General features: G+C 31.2%; 2 protein-coding genes across 2 annotated transcripts in view; both read left to right on the top strand.

The window, feature by feature from the left end:
- The window catches only part of LOC147908846 (uncharacterized), a 39,923-nt gene extending 33,291 nt beyond the window's left edge, over positions 1 to 6,632 (top strand). Inside the window, exon 3 of the mRNA XM_087408808.1 lies at positions 3,275 to 6,632. Coding sequence (XP_087264934.1) covers positions 3,275 to 3,332 — 58 coding nt within the window. The 3' untranslated portion in view covers positions 3,333 to 6,632. The remainder of the gene's footprint in view (positions 1 to 3,274) is intronic.
- Positions 6,633 to 10,869: 4,237 nt separating this feature from the next.
- ATP8B (ATPase phospholipid transporting 8B) overlaps positions 10,870 to 25,699 on the top strand; it is a 46,740-nt gene continuing 31,910 nt past the window's right edge. The window contains exons 1-2 of the mRNA XM_087408805.1: positions 10,870 to 16,352; positions 16,385 to 19,232. The gene's annotated coding sequence lies outside the window, so the exon portion shown is untranslated. The remainder of the gene's footprint in view (positions 16,353 to 16,384; positions 19,233 to 25,699) is intronic.

The raw sequence follows: 25,699 nt of genomic DNA, 5'->3' as shown, positions 1-25,699 counted from the left end.
TTAAAAAAGAGAATAAAAAATCATTCAGAACGACAACTGAACGTTCAGATGACGTTATGATGTAAAATATTGCAAAAATACAAGGTGAAATCATCAAATCGACATCGATTCGACATCGATTTTTTATTGTTATTTCTTGGGATAAACCGTCTCTGATTTGGCATCTCTGATGCAAACAACTCAAGCGCAAGCAAACACGAACATATCTTGTGATTCAATGAACCACAATATTCCTAGCGCAATCATTACGGTCTGCTTAATCAGGATAGAAATTGGATTTTACTCTACGATATAAGTTACAAACAGTCATAAGTTTTTCAAATATTAAATTTTAAATAACAAATAGTTATAGTTTGTACGAATTAAGGTATAGAGATTATAAGTTATAAAATATTTAGCACTAAAATTTGCTTTGACCGAAATAGACTTTCCATTCATTAATGTAATAGAGGTTATGTTTACACTGGCTTTGAATTCTGTAAAAATGTTTCTATTTTTGTTATTATCAGTATAATATTAAACACTATACAGTAATAGAGAGAAAAATGATCTCTGAGAAGAGGATAGATAAGAATCCAAAATGTACTATTCATGCAGAATGGTTATCAAGGATTGATGCACTTGGTCATCGAATTGAATTGTGGGGAAGAAAAGTTGAATCTTCAATCTTATTCTATGAAATCTGTAATACGAGCCGCATCCATTGTGCAACTAAAGGATATCAGGCTATTTTTCAGCATGTAGCCTGAATGCAAAACATAAACAGAATGCGGATATTAAACTTAATACTAGTTAATTACATCTCGGTTTGATATCACATTCAGTATCACCAAAAATTGATAAACTTCAAGAACCAAGTATTCAATCAGTTTCATCTAGCAGCATTTCAAGTTTTTTCCTGTGCCAGTTTGATATAGTCTAGTATAAATGGAATCTGTATGCATCACATGAAAAAGGAATTGTTGCAGAATTATTTTGGACCATAAAATGTGTTTTGAGCAATTATTCTTCATTATCATATGAAGGAATTACAAATTTGTTTATGTTCAGCATAAGTGTTCCTGACACATTTTCACTCAGTAAGAAAAAAGTTGAATATTTGCAAACTGATTGCTTAGGCCCTTATTTTCATAAATTAGTAAGTGAAGATGCACAAAAAGTCTTTGTGGTTTGTTATGATGAAATTACTAAATCAGAAGGAATGAAAGTATTACAAATTTCAAAATATATATATATATATATATATATATATATATATATATAGATATATAGATATCAAGATGGCTATCCGTGTGTGCTCCCGGTAAAAGAATGTTAGAACAGTGGCCTGCTCTTTGTGAATATTTTCTAAAGTTCATTCCACGTAAAATGCCTTTTACTCAAGCATCACAACTGAAGAAATATTCTGAAATTAAGAATTATTTAAAATTCCTATAATGAGAGCAGAAATTGCGTTTGTAATTGACTGCTAGTATTTTTGAAAAATTCTCTCATTTATTTCAAAAGAAAAATTCAAATACTATACTCTGAAATGAAAGATTTAGCAGATACTCTAACAGGCAGATTTTGCAAAAAAGAGACTTTACACCAAATGTATAGCTATAGTAATCTTTTCATTCCAGAGAATTTACTTTTAATTAAAGATGTTAGATATGGAGATTTAGCTGAAAATGAACTTTCTTCTCAAGATATTAAAGAAGTTGACGTCTTCAATTTTCGAAAATTGGCACAAGGTCATTATAAAGTGGCAACAATATATTTACTTAAGAAATCTATTTTAAATTCGTCAACAGCAAAGCATTTTCGTTGCCTTCTTCTTTCAAAAATCAAGAAAAATAGAAGTTTCTTAAGCGTAGAGAAAATAATTAAAATGTTTTCTCTAAATCAAATTTCAATAAGTATATTCTTAGATGAATGCAAGATTCAAGAAAGAAAAGAGAGAATCTTTCTGTATGGGACAATGGCCAAATAGATCATTACTGGAGACAAATTTTTAATCTAAAAAATAACTTCAATGAACCAAAATATCCAAACATTCAGAAAATTATGAAGGCTGCTCTATTTCTAGCTCATGATAGTTCTGATATTGAAAGGAATTTTTCAATCTCAGCCCGTGTTTTGATAGATGATGAATCTAGAATGACTGAGAGAACTCTTAATGCCAAATTAAATATCAAGACTTGGTTTGAAGGTACTTTAATGGTAAACCTGAAATGATCAAAGATTTAATAATCTCTACTAGATTTGCACACAGCAAATATCAGGAATACTTGGAAAAAAAAGAAAAATCAGAAGAAGAAAAAAGAAGATAAAAAGACAATGAAGAAGAAGCGGAAAAGATCAGAACTTTCTACAAAAACAAAATAGAGCTAGACAAGATATAGAAGAGCTTGAGAAGAAAGTAAAAGAAGCTTAAAAAACTGAGGCACAAGAAGAAGCAGCAAGACTCACTTCTTCAAGAGGCAAGAGAAAGACTGAAAAAAACATTAGATAGTAAAGACATATATGGGGCTAAGGTAACATATGCAATTCTTGAGGATGCAGTGTCAATTAGAGACCAATTACAATCATCTGAAGTTGAGCTGCTTCAAAAGAAACTCAATAATAAGAAATCATGTTTGATAACTTCTTTGCGAAACCGAAAGAAAATAGAAAATAATGATGATTAAGCATTATGTCATTATTATTTTCTATTTTCTTTTTTATGGCATAAAGTGAAAAACTATGTGATTTAATTTAAAATAAGTCAATTAATTAGATCTATTTTAATGGAAAAATCCTTAATTTGTTTTTATTTTGAGAATTTATTTTTTAGAAGATATATCTTGATATATTTCTTGAAATATAATAGTGCAATGCAGCTTAAATTTTATTTTTTTTAATGCGTTTGACTAATTTCTGTGTTTGTGCAATGAAAGAGTTTTTATTATTAACTTGAATACTTATTATGCCATTTATCTAAAATTTAATTTGAATTATATTTAATAATAAAAAAAATTTGTAATAAATTTTAGATTCTGTGTATACGTACCCTTATGTCCTGAAATATAAATATAGATTTTTACTATTAGATTAGTATTTTTAACTTCATAGAAGATGTAAGATGTAATTTAAATACAAATAGCATGTCATAGGTAAACTAATTTTTGATAAATTCTTAGAAACATTCATTTTTTTACTTTCAAGGAAAGATTTACCTTTTTTTTAACCGATTCAGTATTTTTTCACTTTTTCGAGAATAAAACTCACTTTTATCATTACTTTTGATACTTAGGGTAACTTCGACAAATACGCCGCGCTGGGATTTATGCCGCAGAAGTCAGAAAAAATAGAAGGAGTGGGAATAATTTTCCCGCAACTCTGTTACATGACTTTATGTTATATATATTAGTATTGTGTTATGATTTCAGCTTCTTATTGTTAATATTAATGAAATTATTGTGAGTTATTATTGAATCGATTTGTCACTATTAAGTAGCACTATCATAAATTATAATCTATAAAATGATTACTGTAGGACGTGCAAAAGATTTAATGATTATTTCATGATGCAGAGAAATAGTAAAGCATGTTGTATAACAAAATACAAATATTTTGCTCTTGTATTCTTTGTTTAGTTTGTTGTCTTGTATATCCCATCTATTTTGGATATACGGCATTTTTAACGGGCGAGATTTATGCACAAAGCGCGTAGATCGAATTCAGTGCACTAAATGCAATAAACGCATTACATATACCTCATGCCATAACACTTGTAATACATGTGGGAAGATTTTAATTATTATTTATTACTTCATGTATGTACATATTTATCATTCTTATTCCTTAATAAAACTATAAACCCATTTCATAAGTTATTGTGTCATTTTACGTTTTATTTATATGTATTATTTGTAAATTTTTCATGAGCCGTACATCATCCTCCCCCTATGAGTAACCAAATATCCCATACTATACCCCTATGGGATAGCCAAATATACCCCCATGGGATATACGACAAAAATGCAAGGGTGTAAAAAAGTTCATTTTTTAATATGAAATATAAATATTTCAGATTTCTAATATTTTTTCATAATAGTAGACTGTATAAAGTTTTTACTGTATAGTTTGTTTACTTTGAACATAGTAAATAATACTTAAATTAAGTTTTCGATAGGTGCAGTGTTTATACCAGAGTTACCCTATACTCGTTTCCATGCCTGAACGCGTTCTTTCTATACATATCAGTTATTGCGAAGAATATTTCTAAAGTCTCAATGGTCGAGCTGACTAAGACACTCAGAAAATTGAGAGGTCTCAGGTTCGAATCCTGGCTGAGGTATTGTAATATTTTTCGCAGTAAGTTTCTTACTTTTTTTCTGTCTATTCTAATTTAGGAGAGGGGTTTATTAGCGTTTCAGAATGATTGTGTTGAAACCGAAAGTTTTTCGGCTCTCAATCATATCTGAAATAAATTAATTTAATATAAGAATATATAATGTATTATTTGAAACATCCTAATTTGAAAAAACAATCAAAACATGAATACATTACACATGTATCCGTATATTTCAATACACGCGTGTAATCGTATATATCGAAATTAATTCATATACGTGCTTTTCAAACCATGTGTATTTCGATATGTACTTGAGTATTTCAGTACCCGTGTATTACATCTATTGAAACACAGATATATTAATTACACGTTTAGCTCCAGTACATGTTTAAAATGATCTCTAATTTATCCCATTTGTAGTTTTGAATTGTGCGCTGAATTGATTTTCCGGACTTAGAAACGCAACTGAATTACTGTAGTAATATCACAAAAAATATTGACAATTTAATAATTGATATTTAATCGGCATCATTTTAAGAAGATGCTTTAAAAATCTGAAAATTTATTGCGAAAAATATTATCTCAGGAGTCAAACCCAGATTTCTAACATTCCGTAGGAGCGTCCTAAGTCTTTAGACCATCGAAGCCTTAGTAATATTCTTCGCAATAACTGATATGTAGAAATATACACATCTTTTGAGAGACTACAAATGTGGTACATAAATTCATATGAAACTATTTAAAGCACTCAAGATCCAGCTTTGACTACAGGCAAAGTTGCTGTTGTTTTTAATATCGTGTATATATTCTAATACATCATTCATTATTGTTTATACACACTGTCTGAAAACGGTTACTAAGACCTCGGTGGTTTTATACGATGGTCTTATACGTCTACAGGTCATAGCGATTGTAGGGTCTTAAATCGTGGAAAATTGACGAATCATAATTGATTATGCTTTTCGTATTCGACTGTGATTAGTTAATGTTCTATGACTTATGACTCTACGACCACTACGACTTCTATTGTAGACTTCGCGTAAAGCTTAGGACACTCGCACAGAATGCTAGAGATTCGGGTTCAATTCCTGACTGAAGTAATATTTTTCGCAATAAATTTATTTAACAGATTTTCAGAACATTAACATCTCTCTAATTACTCTAATACGATATCTGATTGAGCATCAAATTATTAAATTACTAATAGATTTAATTTGTAATGATACGAGGGCAAGTCAATAAGTTTTTAGAAAAACAAAGTAAAACACATTTTTTTTGATCGATTCATTTTTTATTTCTCAACATAATCTCCTTTCAGCTCGATACATTTAATCCAACGATTCTCCAACTTTTTCAAGCCGTCCGAATAATATGATTTGTCCAACCCTTCAAAATAAACTTCTGTTTCGGCGATGAGCTGCTCTCTGGTGGTGAATCTCTTTCCTCCGAACTATTTCTCAGGTTTGGAAACAGGAAATAGTCGCAGGGCTAAATCTGGCGAATATGCTGGATGGGGAAGCAACTCGTGACGGAATTCGTTGAATTTGGCACGTGTGAACCCGTGTATTGATGGAAGAGCACTTTCTTCTTCGCCAAATGGGGACGTTTTTTCTTTAAAATGTTATTGAAACGGTCCAATAAGGCTGCGTAGTAATCGCCATTGATCGTTTGCTTCGATGAAAGGTAATCGATATGAATTATACCGCGTGTATTCCAAAAAACTGTGGTCATCACCTTTCACGATCTTCGCTTTCTTCGGAACTGGTTCACTCGGTGAAGTCCATTGTTTTGACTGTTCTTTCGTCTCGGATGTGAAGTAATGGATCCATGTTTCGTCCACAGTAATGAATCGACGCAGAAATTCATCTGGATTACATTGAAACATCTCCAAACATTGTTTTGAAATCGTCACACGGTCGCGCTTATGGTCCACAGTGAGCAAACGCGGCACCATCTTGCCGATAGCTTTTTCATACCCAATTGTTCGTGCAAAATTGAAATCACTGTGTCATGTTACATGAGGCCTCAATAAGCTCGCGCATTTTCACTCGTCGATCAGTCAAAACAATATCGTGGACTTTATCGATGATTTCTGTAGCAGCCTCAATTGGATGTCCCGAACGAGGGACATCCCATGTGGATGTACGATCACGTTTAAATTCATTCACTCAATTGTATACAGTCGCAAACACTGGTGCAGATGTGCTATGAATATTATCCAACTCGGCTTTGATTTCTTTTGGCGTTAAATTTTTCATATGTAGATGGTGATCACTGCACGGAACTCGTTTTTTTCCATTTTGCAAAAAATAAATTATTCGCTTTAATCGTCTACAGAAATGAAACCACGCGATGAATTCCGTTCAAAATTTGACAGTAATCAGCTGAAAACTACTTGTCAATAAGTAATGTGATACGACACTGCGAGTGCTCTCTGACAGATTTTTTAAGAACTTGTCCTTGTACTATAATAGTTCAGTTTCTAACATAGCATACATTGAACAAAATATTTGTGTGAAATTACATGGGTTTTTCGATGTAGCATAATCATGCAATATTGCAGCTTATGGAAAATTATAGATCATATTACTTTCACATGCAATATATATTTTTGAGATTCCATTGAACATGGAATTTTACAAAATAACATCTCGCGCTGAGAGCATGCGTACAGTATTCTTGGTATGTTAGACTTATATGCCTATATAAAAACATAATTTTCATTTCTATGATCATCTCGTATATACTAATATCATATACTAATTTTTATACGTGTATTAAACGTCAAATGCATAGCAAACCTGAAGCCGCGCTGCACATTTCGATCGATTTTGTCTATCATCATCTTTATTCTTTTGTTTCATACATTTAGACTACGCGCGGAGTCATAGAGTAATGATAGAGTTCAAGAACATATTAAGATATATTATTTGTCATACAGGGCACTATAGAGTGTAGAGCTATAGGACTTTGAAACATTGTTTCGCGTTCATCGTTTACAGAATTTTATTATTATTATTATTATTTGGATGTTACAAAATAAAAAATAATACTTCAAAATATATTTAAATATATATCTATATTTATATACCGAGTGCTTCAGACCATCCGTACATTCCATTTATCTTCGCAGGATAAAGTCCAATCGTAAAAGTGTTCAGACAAAAGTTGTAGGGTTTAAAAAGATTTATTTATTGTTCTTAGTTTGATCTTGACAAATATTATTGAGGACATGATCCTGAACAACATTCAAGAGATTTTTAACCATCGATCGGGCATCTTGCGTAATGCTAATGCTTGCGACACTGTAACTTTCGAGCCCTATAACTCGAAAAGTACTCAATGAAAAATAATTTGATTATAGTATTTCGAAAAGCTCTCGACATCGGCTATTAGTTACTGGAATAAAAAGTTGGGTATCCTATTTAAAAAAAATTGACATGACCTTGACTTGACCTTGGCGACGTCACCTAAGATCAAGTCGATAAGATCAGTAAATAGATCTTTTTAAAAGACCTACAACTTTTTGAACACTTTTACAATTGGATCTTATCTTGCAAAGATAAAAGGGGCCTACGGGTGGTCTGAAATAGCCGGTATATTATATATATTTATATATAGGGTATACAAGATGTAATCTAGAAATAATCGCCAAATATTTCATGGACAAGTAGAGAGAACTAAACTGAATCGAAAAGTGTACCATTTTGCAATGCTCACAATAATTAACGAAATATTAACGTTTAAAGATAGCCGAATACACGCATCTTCCCGACCTATTATTGCCGAAAGTACGGCCCACCGAGTTCACGGTACACGGGCTGTGAGGAGCGAAGATGACCTAGCAGGCGCGCCGCCCCGTTCAAGCTTAGAGGCAGTGAGCCCCACTCCTCGCGGCCCGCGCGCCGTGACGCCCACGGGTCGTACCTTCGGCAATAGTAGGTCGAAAAGACGCGTGTATTCGGCTATCTTTAAATCTTAATTTAAATTTAATATCTCATTAATTATTGCGAGCATTGCAAAATGATAGAGGACTTTTCTACTCAGTTTAGTCCGTTCTACCTGCTCGGGACGAGTGGGGCCGTATATTCATGACACCCTGTATATAATATACCGGGTGTGTGTGTGTGTGTGTGTGTGTGTGTGTGTGTGTGTGTGTGTGTGTGTGTGTGTGTGTGTGTGTGTGTGTGTGCGTGCGTGTGCGTGCGTGCGTGCGTGCGTGCGCGCGTGCGCGCGCGCGTGTGCGTGTGCGTGTGCGTGTGCGTGTGTATACATATATATATATATACATATATATATATATACATATATATATACATATATATACATATATATATATATATATATATATATATATATATATATATACACTGTGTTTGGTAAGTCTTTCACAGAGTCAGAACTAAACTGAGAAGAAAGGTCTTCTACCATTGTACAATTGTCCAATTGTCGGAATGATTAACGAGTTATTAACTTATGAAAATAGTCAAATTCGCCCAGCCCACCGCCAAATGCAAACGCATGACAGAATAGTACCCGCCTCGCGTGGCGAGGCGCGCGTCCGCCGTCACTAGGCACGTTGTTTATAAGTGACAATTGCCGTCGCAGATATTGCCTAGCAATGGCGAACGCATGTCTCACCGCGTTGGGCAGTCCTATCTTGTCGCGCGCTTGTATTTGGCAAATGTTGTATTTGAATTGGGCGAATTTGGCTATTTTCATAAGTTAATAACTCGTTAACCATTGCGACAATTGTAAAATAGTAAAGAACTTTTCTTCTCAGTTTAGTCCATTCTACCTCTGTGCGAAAGACTTATTACTAATTTCCAAACAGCCTGTATATTTATATATACTTATACAGGGTATTTGGAAATTAGTGATAAATCTTTCGCACAGGGACAAGATGAACTGTGTTTGGAAAATAATGATAAATCTTTCGTATAGAGGCAGAATATATTAAACTATAAGATAAGAAAAGTTTTTTTACCATTTTACGATTTTATCAACAATAGTTAATAAGATATTAATTGCTAAAAATTGCTGAAAATTGGTTTTCAATAATTGTTTACTCAAATGCTATCAACTTTACAGAAAAACTGTAAGAGACAAAAATTGTTTATTTTCTTCTCATAAAGTTCTGAGAATTTTTTTCAGAATTTTTTCAGAATTTTTTAATACCGTATTTTCTCATGTTGATAAAAATAAGAAAATGAGTCCTAAAAAGTTAATAAAAAATTCTAAAAAAAATTCTTAGAGTTCTATGCGAAGAAAATAAATAATTTTTATTTCTTGCAGTTTTTCTGTAGTTGATAGCATTTGAATAAAAAATTAATAAAGACCAATTTTCGACAATTTTTTGCAATTAATATTTTATTAACTACTACTAAAATCGTAAAATAGTAGAGGACTTTTCTTCTCAATTTAATCTGTTTTGCCCCTATGCGAAAGATTTATCATTATTTTCCAAACACTTTATATACATTTATAGGTGAGTTTTTTTGAAAACTGACATGACATCTCGCTGAAAGTGTTCTTTAGGAAAATATAATGATCCATATTTTTTTATTTTTCTTTAAAGCGAATCATTTAGCCGTGATATTAATTGTAATTTCTCGATATTTTGAAAACATCAATTTTGTCAATTTTTTTTTACCTCATAATAAATATTTAAAAAAATATTAACGTAACAGTTTCCTATGTAAAAAATTCTCTATTTTTCAATAAAAATAGTCTCGATTGATTTAAATTTCATAAAAGCAGTGAAAATCTTAAATTTTCGAAAAAACGCGTTTTTTTTATGATCGTAGGCATTTACATTAAAATAAATATTTTTTTTAGAAAGCTGACAATTTTTTATATAAGGAACCGCTTTATTTAAGTTGGAAGCCAATTTAATTCAATTGTAATAAAATAATTTAATCAAAAGTAGTAAAAAAATTTATAATATACATGTTGTATTAAATGTTATTCATTACAAAATTAATAATTGGTCACATATTTATGTACAGAATTTTTAATTATTTTATTATTTTGATTTTAAGAGCTATGCTAGATATTGAAACAACTTTCGCTTCAGTAAATAATTATCATAATTGATTAATTATAATCATATGATAATCCTAAGTTCCTTTAATTTTAATTGCTCGAGACAATCGAGTATTTAAAAATTTCATTGTTTTATTATATATTTCATTGTCCACGTAAATAAAATCGATATTGTTGATAGAGATTGAGATGCTCACTGGTATGATTGGAAAAACTGATAAAATTTCCTCACGTGTTTCTAGTTGCAAACTTGCTCGATATGCGAGACGTTTTATAGTACCAGCCAAACCATCACATGCATCTTTTCTGTGAGCAGTTGCAAAGAAATATCATTCAGCTTCAATTTGAAATGTTCAATCATATTTATAAACGCCTTCTTGTTTTTAAAATGTTAAAGTATACCATAAAAAAAATAATAAAGTTTGATTATTTGGCTGAATTTGTTTTTTAAACATCTGATAAACTCTTTTTGCATCATGTAGATTGAGACTGAATCATGTTTAAGACAATCTGTTATCACTACATAACTACGATGCAATGAATCATTTTTCCGATAATAAAGTATGATTGAAAACAGAATGGCCTGGTCGTTGTTCCAGTTAAACGTTTGCGCGTGATAACAAATTGTCTTAAACACAATTCAGTCTCAGTTTACATGATGCAAAAAGAGTTTATCAGATATTTAAAAAATAAATTCAGCCAAATAATGAAACTTTATTATTTTTCTGATGCATCTCAACATTTTAAAAACAAGAAGGCGTTTATAAATTTAACCAAACATTTCAATGACTTTCAAATTGAAGCTGAATGGTATTCTTTGCAACTGCTCACGGAAAGAGTACATGTGATGGTTAGGCTGATATTGTAAAACATCTCGCGCATATCGAGCAAGTTTGCAACTAGAAACACGTGAGGAAACATTTGATCAGCTTTCCAGTCAATTATATTAGTGGGCATCTCAATCTATCAACAATAAATAACACAATTAACTCTAGCATGATATTCATGGATTCAACGATTTCATTGCTGTAACTTTTTTATAATATTGTATAATTTGAAGACCCGGATTGAGGTTAAAAAAAAATTTTAACTGTCCATAGATATGATAAGCCTGCAATGGTTTTTTTTTGCGTTGTTCTCGATGTGAGAATGCACGAAAATTCAAAGAGAATACTTGGGACTCACATGTGATTAGCTTGTAAGTTTTCAGGGTACCCTTTTAATTTTTATTAAATATATGTTTACTGAGTTTCATATAATATAAAAGTACACGAAAATGTAGAACTAAAAAGAATTATATTTTAATATAATAAATAGTAGAAATTTTATAATTTCTGTCAGTCTTCGGAGATCGTTCGGCCGAAGCGGATTTATTGCTTTGAAGTGAGCATCATCCTCTAAACTAAATCCTAATAAACTGAATTATACATGTTATAATGATATTTATACATCCTTTATCTGCTTATATTATTACTTTTTTATATTGTTCAAATAATAAAATTTTATTCATTAATTGTAAACTTAAAATATGTAGATTTTTCAAAAATGTTGATTTTCGATATTTCAAATAATTATATTTTTTTGTGCGATTCAAATCGTACCTTTTTTTTTATCCAAAGGATCTTTTTTTATCAACTAAAAAAATTCTCCTCGGGTTTTTGCTTGAACATTATATTAAAATTTGAGAATTTTTTATCCAAAGTAGTCATTTTTTGAGAATTTTTCCAATACAATTTCTTTGAAGCATTGTAATTAATTGAAAATAAAATATTATTTATTTAATTCATATTTATTTGTCTTTGTCTGATTTCAAGGTATAAATTTCACACGTTTTGAATTAAAATATACGTATTCAGTTTAGAATTATAGCGTGACAAAGGGTTTCACAAACCCTAGTGTTAGCAGGAAGGTAACCAAAAATAACAATATCATACTAAAGTTAAGGACGATAAGAATCAGCACGAATTGATGTTTTCTTTATTTTGAATGTTTCGACGCTCTTTAGAGTCCTCCTCAGCAAGAATGATACAAGTATAATTAGCTCACATGTCCATAATGCCTAAGTTACTCGTAAATTGACAAAGATGCACACAACAAAGATGTTAATCTGACATTTTTTTAAAAACAAATCTTATTAAAGTGATATATGCGTAAACAAATGACTTACCATCACGGAACATGAAGCATTGCACTGAAGCTTTGTTGAACATATTAAAACTTAAAAAGTAGAATTGTTAAAATTAAATATAAAGATCACACATTTTTAGAACACACGTCCGTGTATGACAACATGTCACTCAGATGTGAACTATTTTCGAAGTAAGAGGTCACACAGTAAACATTAAGGCAAATTTGCAAATATGACGAACAAAATATTAGGTGTTGGAATTAATTCGTAGCGTTTTTAATGAAAGAATGTTATTTATTTCACATGAGCATTAAAAAATACATTAATGAAAGTACTTCCCATCACTTGTAAAACGCTACGAATTAATTCCAACACCTAATACATACATATGTATATAGTTGTTAAGTCGATAAAAACCGCAATAAATTATTGTATAAGAATTAAAAACTGTCAAAATTATTAAAATTGTAAAATAAAAAATTACATAATAAAAAGAAAAAAAGAAAAAAAATTCAATATAAAATATAGCTCATTAAAATTGTTACATTTTTGTCAACTAATAAAACTTTATCAAAATAAATTAATAAACTATAAATCTAAAAAGGTTTATAACATCAGTCAGGGGAAATTTTCAAGCATCGCTGAATATTAAGTATGATGCAGACCTGTATCTGAACGTAAATTAAAGCTATTCCTTTGCATGTATACGAATTTCCGAAATTAATCTTTTGTTCAAAAATTTCTTCTTGTCTAAAATTTGGACGTTCTCCCAATCGAAGTCATATGAAAATTCAATACGATGTTCAATAATTACAGATTGAGTGTCAATGTTCCAATTTATATGTCTATGATGTTCAAATATTCTGCTGGAAAGTTTTCTGCATATTTGTCCCATATATGATGTATCTCAATCTTTACAAATCTTATAGCTCACATTTTTATTACCAAATTTTGGAAATTTTGGAATACTTTTGTGAATCTATTTAATTTGTTATCGCTGGAAAACGCTAATTGTATGTTGGTGTCTTTACAAATCGACGAAAATTTCACTGACGTAGAATCAATATGTGATAACAAAAACCAAGATACACGATCACTAATCATATCTTCATTTGGGACATTATTACTAAAAAAATTTTTGTTAAACCAATTTTAGACGACTATTGATCATGTCAAAAACAAATTTTGTCGGATAGTCATTATTTAGTAATGTACAAATAATGAACTTAATATTATTATAATGAAATTTTGGATCTAAGAGTAATATAGTTTTGTCCAACATACCTATTATGATATCTTGTTTGTGAGAAATAGGAGGTAAATAGTGAGGTAAATAGTTCAGTTATCGTTCTGAGAATGTTGGTTTGTGGTACCAATCTGAACAGTTATTGTTATTAATACATTGTTATATCTAAGAAATTAATACTATTGCCTCCTATTTCCCAGGTGAATTGCAATCTCGGATGAAACGAATTAAAAGTTGTCAAAATAAAATCAATCATATCAAATGGGACTGCCATCACGATATCATCAACATATCTGAAGTAAAAGGACAATTGAAAGCCTAACATTGCTATTGCTTTAGTCTCTAAGTCTTACATGACTAAATCTGCCATAATAGGCGATAAAGGCGATCCCATTGATGTATCAAAGTTCTGTTTGTATATCTCCCCATTAAAAGTGAAATACGTCGAGTTAAGTATTAATTCTAGTGCTATAAAAAATTCTTTTCAGAATAGTCGTTGATTTCTTTTATATAATTCTACTATTAGTCACACTCTCAATCGCCAAATCTAATGGAATGTTAGTAAACAACGAGATGATCAAGAGAAATTAAAGAATAATTAGTTTCCAACCGCCTAACTTCTCCGCCTCTTAATTTCTGTGCAAGATGAAAACTGTTTTCGATTTTTACTGAAAGGTTTAGGAGATTTTTCAGAAATAATGTCGTGTAAAAATGAAGCCAATGAATGTAAAGGACTGTCAATTGAAGAAATTATGATCCTAAACAATTAGGTTTATGCACTTTTGGAAGCACGAGATAAGTTACCTTCACTACATGATATTTTTTTGTACGTACTATTTGAAATGTAATTTTTATTTTGCCAATGTGATAATAGTTGAACTTTTTTTGTGAGAATATTGATAGGATTTTTTACGACTTTAGTACGTAGATGTTAGAATCATCAAGCATTTCTTTGACTTTCGAAATGTAAATATTTTTATTTAGAGTTACAGTAATATTTCCCTTGTCTGCCTTAGTGAAAATGATGTCTGAATTATTAGTGCAAAATTGTTTTGTGTATCGTACTAGTTGAGTTAATCGTTTACTAATTATGTTATTTTGAACAAAAGATAAATAATTTTTCAATATAGATGTGGTACAATTCCTGATACTTAAAATATGATTAGGTTTAATTTTCTCCTAAATTTTTTTTTTTATAATTTCTAATAAAGTTCTTTTTTTATTAAATGAAGGTAACGCGTTTCCCCTAACAAATATCCCCTAACTTTTTCAGGAATTTTAAAGTCAGAAAATTAATAAATTAATAAATTTATAAACCAACTTTCTTTGATGTTATTTCAATAAATTCAATAGAATCTATTTTAATGTTAAAATGATTGTTGGACAAGAATTATCACCGTAGATAAATAACTGATATTGAGTATGGAAATCCAAACTAGTACTGATACGGCTGATTATTCAATACATGATAATGAATCGGAAATATATCATTATAAATTCTTCTTTTATTTTTTTGCAACATCCATTTTATTTTTTTCGAGAGAATGATTTCCTCTTTCCTCATATGAGATTGAAAGGTATTTTCTTGTTTTGCAAAAAAAGAATTACAAATTGATGTAGGAATATATTGTTGAGAATGTTTCTTCTGAGATTCAAAATTTGTTTATACGAGTTATCATTAGATCTATAAGCATCATTAAGCTCTATTTTTAAAATTCATATATTGATTCCTAAAATAGTTCATTCTTGTTATTGTTCCCTTGTAAATATTATGAAACAAAAAGAATAGGGATGACGGTAGGCAAAATCGGTCGAAATGTGCAACCCGACTCCAAGCCTGATATAGGAATTAAATTCATATATAAGAAAAAAAAATTTTTTAATATTTAACACGCTACTTTTTTTATTATTTATATGTAGAATTAATTTATGATTTTAAATACAATTTATTAATTATATAATGCGTCGCATATTTTATTTTACAATTTTTGAAAACGCATTTATAGTATCGATGGAATTCGAACCTATAGTTCTTCGATTTCTGGAGTAACTTAACACTAACGCTGAGCTATAATCGCATGCTCACTGAAAAAAATATTTATATGATTATACTGAATCTTTTGCGATCTTACTAGTATAATCATATAATATTGCAATCTACATGGAAAATTACAGATTATATTAACTTCACGTGCAATATGTATTTTTGGAATTCCATTGAATATGAAATTTCACAATACAAAAATTCACATACAAAATATAAAGGCGAACAGAAGGCTAAACCTAGTAAAAAGTAGTATTTTCACATATATTTTACCATTAATGTATATTTTTTTAAAAACTCTAGAAAAAAATTCCAGTCATATTTAGATAATTTTCCAGTCATAAACATATATAACTTTCATATAAAATTACATGCATTTTGTTTCAGTATATAAATTCACATGAAATTGAAGCACTCAAGATCCAACTTTGACCAATGTAAGCATTGCTTCTTATTGTATAAAGCATTTGTCGATATTTAAATTTTTTATAAAATATTATAAAATATTTCTAGCCACTAAAATAATGCGATCTAATGAAGTTTTAATAAAAGATCAAAGTAATAATAAAAAGTAATAATAAAAAAAAAAGTAATAATAAAAAGTAACGGCTGAATTCATTACTATAATGATGTGACAACATTATCATTACAGACAGAAAAAAAGTAATGATCATTACCGAAAAAAGATAAAGAAAACGATAACAACATTACAAGTAGGGAGTAGTTTATTTGCACATGCAATTGTTGCAATTGTCCACTGGTAATCACAGCGACTTTTGCATAGAGAGTTTTTTTATTTTTATTTTATTTTATTTTATTTTCTAACGTTGTGACGGGTTGGCTTGTACGCAATTAATATACAATCTTAGGTCAATATTACATGTGTCCGTTTTTTATCGTACATTTTTTAAGCCTGTTGATTAGCTATAGAACAAAAAAGTCCAAAATTCTCTGTCTTGCAACCAATTAAGTAACACGCTTGAAAAATTCGTCGTACAACAAAAAACATACGCATGTAATATTGGCCTTACAAGTAATTTTGCGTTATTTCTTAAAAATACAAAGTATCTCATAACTACTGAATTTCCTCTTAAGGCTATATTCTTGAGATAATTTTGAGAAATGTCGAAGTTACAATAGTTTTTGAATTATAATGGATTAAAGATAATGTATAATTCGCAATTATAGCTTCGATATTTTCGTATTAGGATTTTCATCTTAGAATGTTCAAAAGAATCCAAAAATAATAATAAAGGCTCTAAAAAAAATGATTTTATACTTGTAAGCATTTAAAGTTAGCTTATATAATTCAAAAAGTTATTGTATCTTCGACATTTTCGTATTAGAATTTTCGTTTTAAAATTACCTTAAGAATATGTCCTTAAGAGAAAATTTAGTGATTGTGAGACATTCTGTATATGTTATATGACTCCCGAAACCGGTATACGTGTTTATAATGCATTATATGAAGAAGTTCCATTGTATGTATGTGTGTGCGTGCGCGCGTGTATAATACGAAGCATCAAATATATAAAAGACTCGAGATACTCGCATGTATATTGATCAATTTCGGTTGACTCATAGTTGATTTATCGACCGGTTAATTCTAATTTTACTTTTTTTGAAGCTTTTTAAATCAAGTAATTGAACGCTTTTATGCCTTACGTCATTTTTGCTTTCAACTTCCTCGAACGACCAGGCCATATTTCCACGAAAAGTAAAAAAAAGTATGGACAAAGTTTCTCCACCTACGCGTTTATTCCGGCAATCTCTCGCCATTTAATTACTCGATAGTTGATCTGTTATTTTTTTCTTTTATGTACATATTGTACAAAAGGAACAGTTATAATAGCCGTGTTATAATTTCCTATTTTTAATAAATAACATTTTTCGAAAATTGTAATAATATTTAATATTCCTAAATTGATCCTAAATTGATCTAAATTTATGAATTTTGTTTATTCAATGTTTGTGTTTAAATGATATAAACGCAAAATAATATCAATTGTGCTTATATAAAATTCTCTTATATTATTCAGACACTTGCTCCACAAGTTTAATATTATTCTATGTTCCTTACTTCTTCTATAACGCGTCGCAATTTCTGTAGATCAGTAAAGAGCTGCTGTTTCTCTTCTAATGAAACAGTACAACTTTTTTTCTCATGAAAAGTTGTTCAATGATTTTCATTAAAATTTAAAAATAAATTATATAATAATAAACGTCACGTTTAAAACTATTCTGCTCTTTTAAACGAGATACAGTTTTACCAATTCGTATCATATCATTTTCCATTAAGCGATTAAATGATTTGAGTTCTTCTTTCTTGGATTGTTCGTATCAACTGCGTAGCGTATTGAATCAAACGAAAGCCCTAGTAGCCATAGCTGCATTGGCCACTGTCAGTGCAACAGCAATCCTCTTTATCCCCATGGTCGTCGACGTTATCATCGTCTCGAATTTTCGCCGCGCCATCAACGCCGGCGTCGCGACGCTGAGCGGAGCGTGGCGCCGTCGTTGGACGATTCCTCGAGATTGCGCGTCTCGACACCCGAACGAGCCAGCCAGCCAACCCTGCCAACCAGCCAACTAGCCAACTAGCCAGCTCTTGTACGTGCCGTGCGAGACTTTCGTTACGTCGCCCATCGCGGTGAAATGCGCCGTGATCCTCCGCCGGAGGGAGAAAAAGCGGACACCCTTAGTGTGTGCTACTGTTATTTGTAGGCGTGCATACGCATGCTGTACGTGGATTCGTTGTCAACCAGGTGTCCTTTCGCGCGCCGGCTCGTCGTCGTCGTTGATTCGCGCTCGGTGCGCTCGTGAAGTGATAAAGGTGACGACGACGACGACAACGACAACGACGACAACGATAATAGTGATGATGATAATGATCATGCTGATAATGATGGTATCAGTACCGCTGCTATGTGAAATGAAAGACAGTGCCCGCCCAATCACCGGCTGATCTATTTGTGACTCCCATTATATCCCAGGGGAGATCTCGTGTGTCCTGTTAACTCGACGATAATGACGATGTGATCATTCAAATATCCGTTTCACCAACGTTTATCAACGTCTCAAGCGTGTTTTCGTTTTGATCGTAAATGATGCTACGTAAAACGTAACGTGATCGCGGACATTCTCGGTGATACGAAACGATGATGGTGTGATGACACGGATTTGCTATCACGCATGCCGACGTCATCACACCCACATCTACCTTTCCATTCTGATTTGTGAGCAATCGAGGGATTCATTACGGCATTGATACAACGCTACGACGATCGCGCGCTGCCGTCTGCTAGCTACGAATTTCCTTCGCGTTGGTCCGCGTATAACCAGCGCTCAGGATAACCAACGTTGACCTCATCGCAACGGCGACGATCGATTGCCATTTAAAAGCTTCACGGGCGTTCGTACGCGCCTCGTCGTCGCTACACGCGCTTACGCGGTAAGGCTCCTCTTTTTCAACTTCCGTACTCTTTCTTTTTTCACAAATCATATGTATCATATATTTTATTCGAGGAAAGATAGATAAATTAATTAAAAAGACAAAGATCAATTAATCGTAAAAATTATACGGAAAGTTTTATTTATTGAGAAATATTGCTAAATTTTTATGGAATTTATTTTTATTATTACTGTGAAGTAACTTAATTAAGTAATGAAATTCATCGATACTAAGATTGGAAAATTAATCTTGATATTTTGGTTTAGCAAAAACGTCGATTAATTCTTTATTTTTACTGTTTTAATAGAGATAAATTATAATTCACAAAATCAATCGGTTGATATCGGAGATGAAAAATTAATTTAGTTTAGTTTGGCAAGAAACTTTAATTTTTGGTCAATTGAACTTTAATTTTTGTTGTTTTGATGGAGATGAAATTATTGGTGAATTCGTTTCGAGAACTGAAAAATTAATTTAGCCTAATTGAATGAAAAATATCAATTGAGTCTCTCTTTATACTAAATCGAACAGCCACCATGGCCTATTTATTTCTCTTTCTTTTCTTTCGGTCTGGAATTTCCTTTTTTCTTTCTGTATATGGATAACGATCATTAAAATAATGTCGGCGAGGATGCTTTTATGACGAGCTGATGAGAAATGAAGTTGTTCCCTCGAGGACGACATAATGAGAACGACGAGTGAAAAAGCATCGTGCTGAGTATTGAAATCGGGCAGATCATCCCTTGTGGTCAAAGAAATCTTCAAACTGTATTAAGAGATTTAAACATACATATCTCAGTAATATGACATCAATGAAATTTGGCTGGGAAGAGCAACGAACGTTAGAAACAAGTAAAAAGATTTTGTATCTTGTCTGCGACTTTTTTTTTTAATTTGTTATGTTAAAGACAGAATGGGCAAAAAGGCTTCAAAAGAGAAACGCTATTGTGTTAGCGTTTATCAAATGCAAAATGCATTTCCTTTTCGCTGCAAAATGAAAAGTAGGTTACTCAACCTTTTTTTCGATGTTGATTTTACAGCTGCATTCGCGTGCCTGTCGATCGATAAACCGCAGAGCAGAATGACGGGACAATGAGGTTCGCGTTTTCATTTGAACGCTCGGTGAAGTTTAATTAATTAGAAGTCTTTTCCAGCGTGTCGCGAAGCGCATCGTTTAACTTGTCTTTCACGATTTTATGGCGATATTTATCGTTCGGGCATAACCTGACTTTGGAAATGTATTCGCCAGGAAAGATATACGGTTAGCGTTACGATGTGAGAAGGAATACCTCCCCCCCCCCTCCGCCCCGAGGGTAACTTTTTCGTACAGCTGTTATGTCAAAAAATGTGAGCGCGTCGCCTATGCCACGTGTCGTTAATCATATCCATCAGTCGCTTTGCGAACGTACGCGCGGATCAATAATAAACGTGCAGACAATCAACTAGTGGCTGAATTATTGCAAGGCAAAAGGTAAATATGTGGCTCATCGAAAATTCTATTATATTCGCAGCATAGCATTCGATATGATCGAAAATTGCATATCTGGGCGTAAAGTCACGGAAGTAGCGGGAAAACAAATTGTCAATTTTGTGACCATATAAGAAAAAGCCAATTAAAGTCCATTTGTATTGAAAATTTGAGAAAATGAACTTCCATTTATCCTAATTCTATAAATTTCAGCTACATTGAATCAAATAAGTGCATTTGCAAATAATTTATGAACTTGTATTCGCTATCAAAGTTAAAAAAAATATGAATTTATTATTTCATAATAATTGAGAAATTTAATTGTCCGATCTTTTCATACATAGCTTTACTGTAAATGGATCAACGGTTGGTGAATCTTAGTTATGGCTAGTTGATTTATCGCGCTGATACTTTCAGACATAATAACACAAATTACTTTAATCCCCTATTGCTTAATCGCTTAGCTTGCAGTCGGTGGAAGTCTGAATAATGTAATGGATAGAAATCTGTATCTTGTAATCCCTATTACAAGAAGAAGTGTCACTTTATCAGCTATAATATCTATTGACATTCGTTGATAACTTTAAAATAAATTTCCGCGCAGAAATAATCTGACAGAATATCTAATCAACATTGATGACAACGTCAGAAATTATAAATTTTTGGCTAAACTTCAAAAATATAAATGATTCATCAAGCTTGTTTTTCGTCAATGTTTAAATTAGTTCTGTCGGTAACGTTTACTTAATTTGAACTTTGGTCGCTAAGAATTTTTAAGTAAAAAATTAATAAAGTATCGTAAACCTTTATCGATAGATCGTCTCTAGATCGTCTCTTCTTTTAAAGAATCTTCAATTAAAATGCTCGAAAAGACATCTGGCGATAGTAATAGATATTCTATATAGGGATGCTGATTTACGCAAGACGATGATACTGCTTGGTGGCCTCGAAAATTTTAAACTAGAGCAATTTAATAATTCAGCACTTATAGGGAATGAGCAATTCAGTTATTATTAATATCTTGTGGTTGACTTATGTATATGTACATTGACTAAATACAATGACTAAATACTCAATATTGCAGATATCTACATTGTGTCATTAATTAGTGATAATTAATTGGTGATAAGAAACTGTACAAATTCTTGATTACGTACCTGACTCCGCGTACACCGATTCCGTATTAATCTTTTATAACTTTCTTATAGAGTATTTATTCAGAACAAACAATTATGAGATCAAAAGATCTATCTTGAATTTTTTTTAATAAAATGTTCTTAAAGTTACCACTGGCTCTTTTTAAAACATAAGAACGAAACTCCATCAGCTTAATAATAAACATCATATATCAATATTCAAGATTACAAAATCGTGACACACCGAGATCATACTATTATTTATGTTATTGTTTATATTATCATTTTTTTTTTATTTGTCGATGGAATTAGGCACAAATTAAAATAATTCGAGAGCAGCCAGCCAACGATAATATCGATTAACCATCATAACTCCAGAGTAAAATACATGTTAATGTAAAAAAAAATCCTTTTTACACGTTTCTTACGAAATAATTAAAAAATTTTTTTCGCCTTTTAATCGAAAGATACTTCATTTTAGAATGTCAGATTACTGTCTTGTGATATCCTGTAAGAAATATTTTTTATTTATTTTTGGCTTTAGATTATATTTGCTAAAGTAAATTTCATTAAAGGTCTACGTTACGCTCTGATTATTTTCTAATGAATGTAAAAATAAAATATATTTTATGTATATATTTTACAATATACATATATATAAAGTAATCTTGCATAAAAACTAAATGTTTAATGTAGATAGGTATATTAAGGTTTGATATTTCATTTTTTAATTAACTTGTGATAACCTGATGATAATGTAAACATTATATTTTTCTAGCTATGACTAAACTAAAAGTTTTGAGTAACTTTTAAAATTATCACTATGAAACTATCACTTTAGTGTTTGATGACAGCTAGAAAAAAATGTCATAATGTAATTAAAAAATTAAAAATTATCTTCGTGATTTAATTTATTATTTTGAAAAATAAATTATTGCACTGAAAAAAATTTATTAAATCTTAATACATATTTCTTTGAATAGTACAATTGTGACTAAACATTTATTTACAGTGAATAAATATTTTTAAAAAATGACAAATCAAATTAATGCACTCAGAGAAAAAAGTCATATTAGTAATTACTATAAATTTAGTAAATAGCGCCTCAATTGTATATACTATATTATAAAATTCTAATAAGAATACTCTAAATTAAGTGAAAAGTGGAAATATAGTAACATTAACCGTATAGTAATATTAATCAATTTCAAATTATTAATACTATATTTTCTTAGTTCACTTAATTTACTTATTGTTCTTATTAAAACTATATAATACACAGTTACAAATGTATGCATTTTTCATTTATTTTTGTCTTCCAAATTCTAATCCAATGCTGCGTTTTTTACAGTAAACTGACAAGGTAAGATACCCAGATGTCCAATTATAATAGTTTTGAAACAGTTAGAAGTTATATATTCTACCTCCTGTTAACTGTTAAAATGAATACCATTCGCTCGAAAAATTTGATGCGTTAGTGAAATGGATTCAAAATCCGTTATAAACGATTCTGAAAATGAGTTTAAATGACATTTTTTCATAATTTTTTTTTTCAAGTTTTTCTATATACGAGAGCAAGTCAATAAGTTTTTAGAAAAACATAGTAAAACACATTTTTTTTTATTGATTCATTTCTCAACTCTAGTCTCCTTTCAGCTCGATACACTTAAACTCTAACGATTCTCCAACTTTTTCAAGTCGTCCGAATAATGTGATTTGTTCAACCCTTCAAAGTAAGTCTCTGTTTCGGCGATGAGCTGCTCTCTGGTAGTGAAGCTCTTTCCTCCGAACCATTTCTCAGGTTTGGAAACAGGAAATAGTCGCAGGGGGCTAAATCTGGAATATGCTGGATGGGGAAGCAATTCGTAGCGGAATTCATTGAATTTGGCCATCGGTGCCGGGCACGTGCGAATCCGTGCATTGTCTTGATGAAAGAGCACTTTCTTCTTCGCCAAATGGGAACGTTTTTTTCTTTAAAATGTTGTTGAAGCGATCCAATAAGGCTGCGTAGTAATCGCCATTGATCGTTTGCTTCGACGGAAGGTAATCGATATGAATTATACCGCGTGCATCCAAAAAAACTGTGGCTATTGCCTTTCACGATCTTCGCCTTCTTCGGAGCTGGTTCATTCGGTGAAGTCCATTGTTTTGACTGTTCCTTCGTCTCGGATGTGAAGTAATGGATCATGTTTCGTCCACAGTAATGAATCGACACAGAAATTCATCTGGATTACGTTGAAACATCTCCAAACCTTGTTTTCAAATCGTCACACGGTCGCGCTTATATCCACAGAGCAAACGCGGCACTCGATAGCTTTTTCATACCCAATTGTTCATGCAAAATTGAAATCACTGTGCCATGTAATATGCCTGTGGCCTCAACAAGCTCGCGCACTTTCACTCGTCGATCAATCAAAACAATATCGTGGATTTTATCGATAATTTCTGGCGTAGCAGCGTCAATTGGACGTCCCGAACGAGGTGCATCACATGTGGATGTACGATTATGTTTAAATTCATTCATCCAATTGTATATAGTCGCAAACGTTGGTGCAGATGTGCTACATCCATTATCAACTCAGCTTATCCGGAACATTATCCAACTCGGCTTTGATTTCTTTCGGTGTTAAACCTTTCATACGTATATATGTAGATGTTTGATCATTGTACGAAACTCGTTTTTTTCCATTTTGTAAAAAATACAAAGATTGTTCGCTTTAATCATCTACAGATATGAAACCACGCGATGAATTCCGCTCAAAATTTGACAGTAATCAGCTGAAAGACGCTACTTGTCAAAAATGACATGACACTGCGAGTGCCCTCTTGACAGATTTTCTAAGAACTTATTGACTTGCCTTCGTACATGTGAGTAATATATAAGTAAGTGGAATAGAAAGGAAAACTTAGATCTTGATTTCAATGGTGGGTGGTGTTAACATATTTTTATTTATTCCTCCCAAAGTTCGAATTGCGTTTGGATATGATACACTTATAAAGTTACACGAATGTATGAAGTATATGTATATACATATATACATTTACTTTCTTATTTATTATACATTTTCGTTAATGTATTATTATACGTTTTCAATGAATTGAAATTTGAAAAATTAAAAATATTTTATCTTTGCGTTCATCATTTAACTTGATTACAGTGAGAATACGCTTGGCCATAACAATTTCTTACGACTACATCACAAGACACAGCCACATGTCGTATAATTCGATTTTTCGTTCAATTTTTAATTGTATGATCCATCAATTTTTTAATTGTATTGTATTGATTGTTATTACGATATTGAGAAGGATCGAAATCGATCTGCAGTAGGATCGAAACGTCCATTGTTATATTATATATTAATTGAATAAATTTTACATGCGGACATCTAATGTTCGGCTCTCATAGGCATTACAATTCTTTAATTAAAAATATTTTATTGTAAGTTCTGTTTTCTATAAGAAAAATTAGAAATACATTTGAAGCTACCAATGGAATTGAAATCCAAGTTTTTTTTCTATTCTACTTACGTTATTACTCATACATATGTAGAAAAAACCAAAAAGTAAAAATTTATGAAAAAATTTCATTTACCCATTTTCAGAGCGAACTTTAATTCCATTCTTCTAACGAATATCAAATTTTCCGAATAGCATTCATTTTAGTTAATAGAAGATAGAGTACGATAGGATATTACAACTTCTAATCTTTTTCAAAACTAATTGGGTAACTTTCCTTGTGAGTGGTTTTCTTCTTAGGAGAAACCACAGATTTCTATATATATTACTAGACTGTTACATGTTTGCACTCTGAAAAAGTGGCTCCCAATTTTGATGTACACATGCGTCGAGAACTGCTCCGC

This window comes from Acromyrmex echinatior, chromosome 8, assembly GCF_024713525.1.
Source record: "Acromyrmex echinatior isolate Ae372 chromosome 8, ASM2471352v2, whole genome shotgun sequence".
Classification (NCBI taxonomy): Eukaryota; Metazoa; Arthropoda; class Insecta; order Hymenoptera; family Formicidae; genus Acromyrmex; species Acromyrmex echinatior.
Note: the sequence above shows the minus strand (reverse complement) of the source record. Positions and strands in the feature narration are given on the sequence as shown.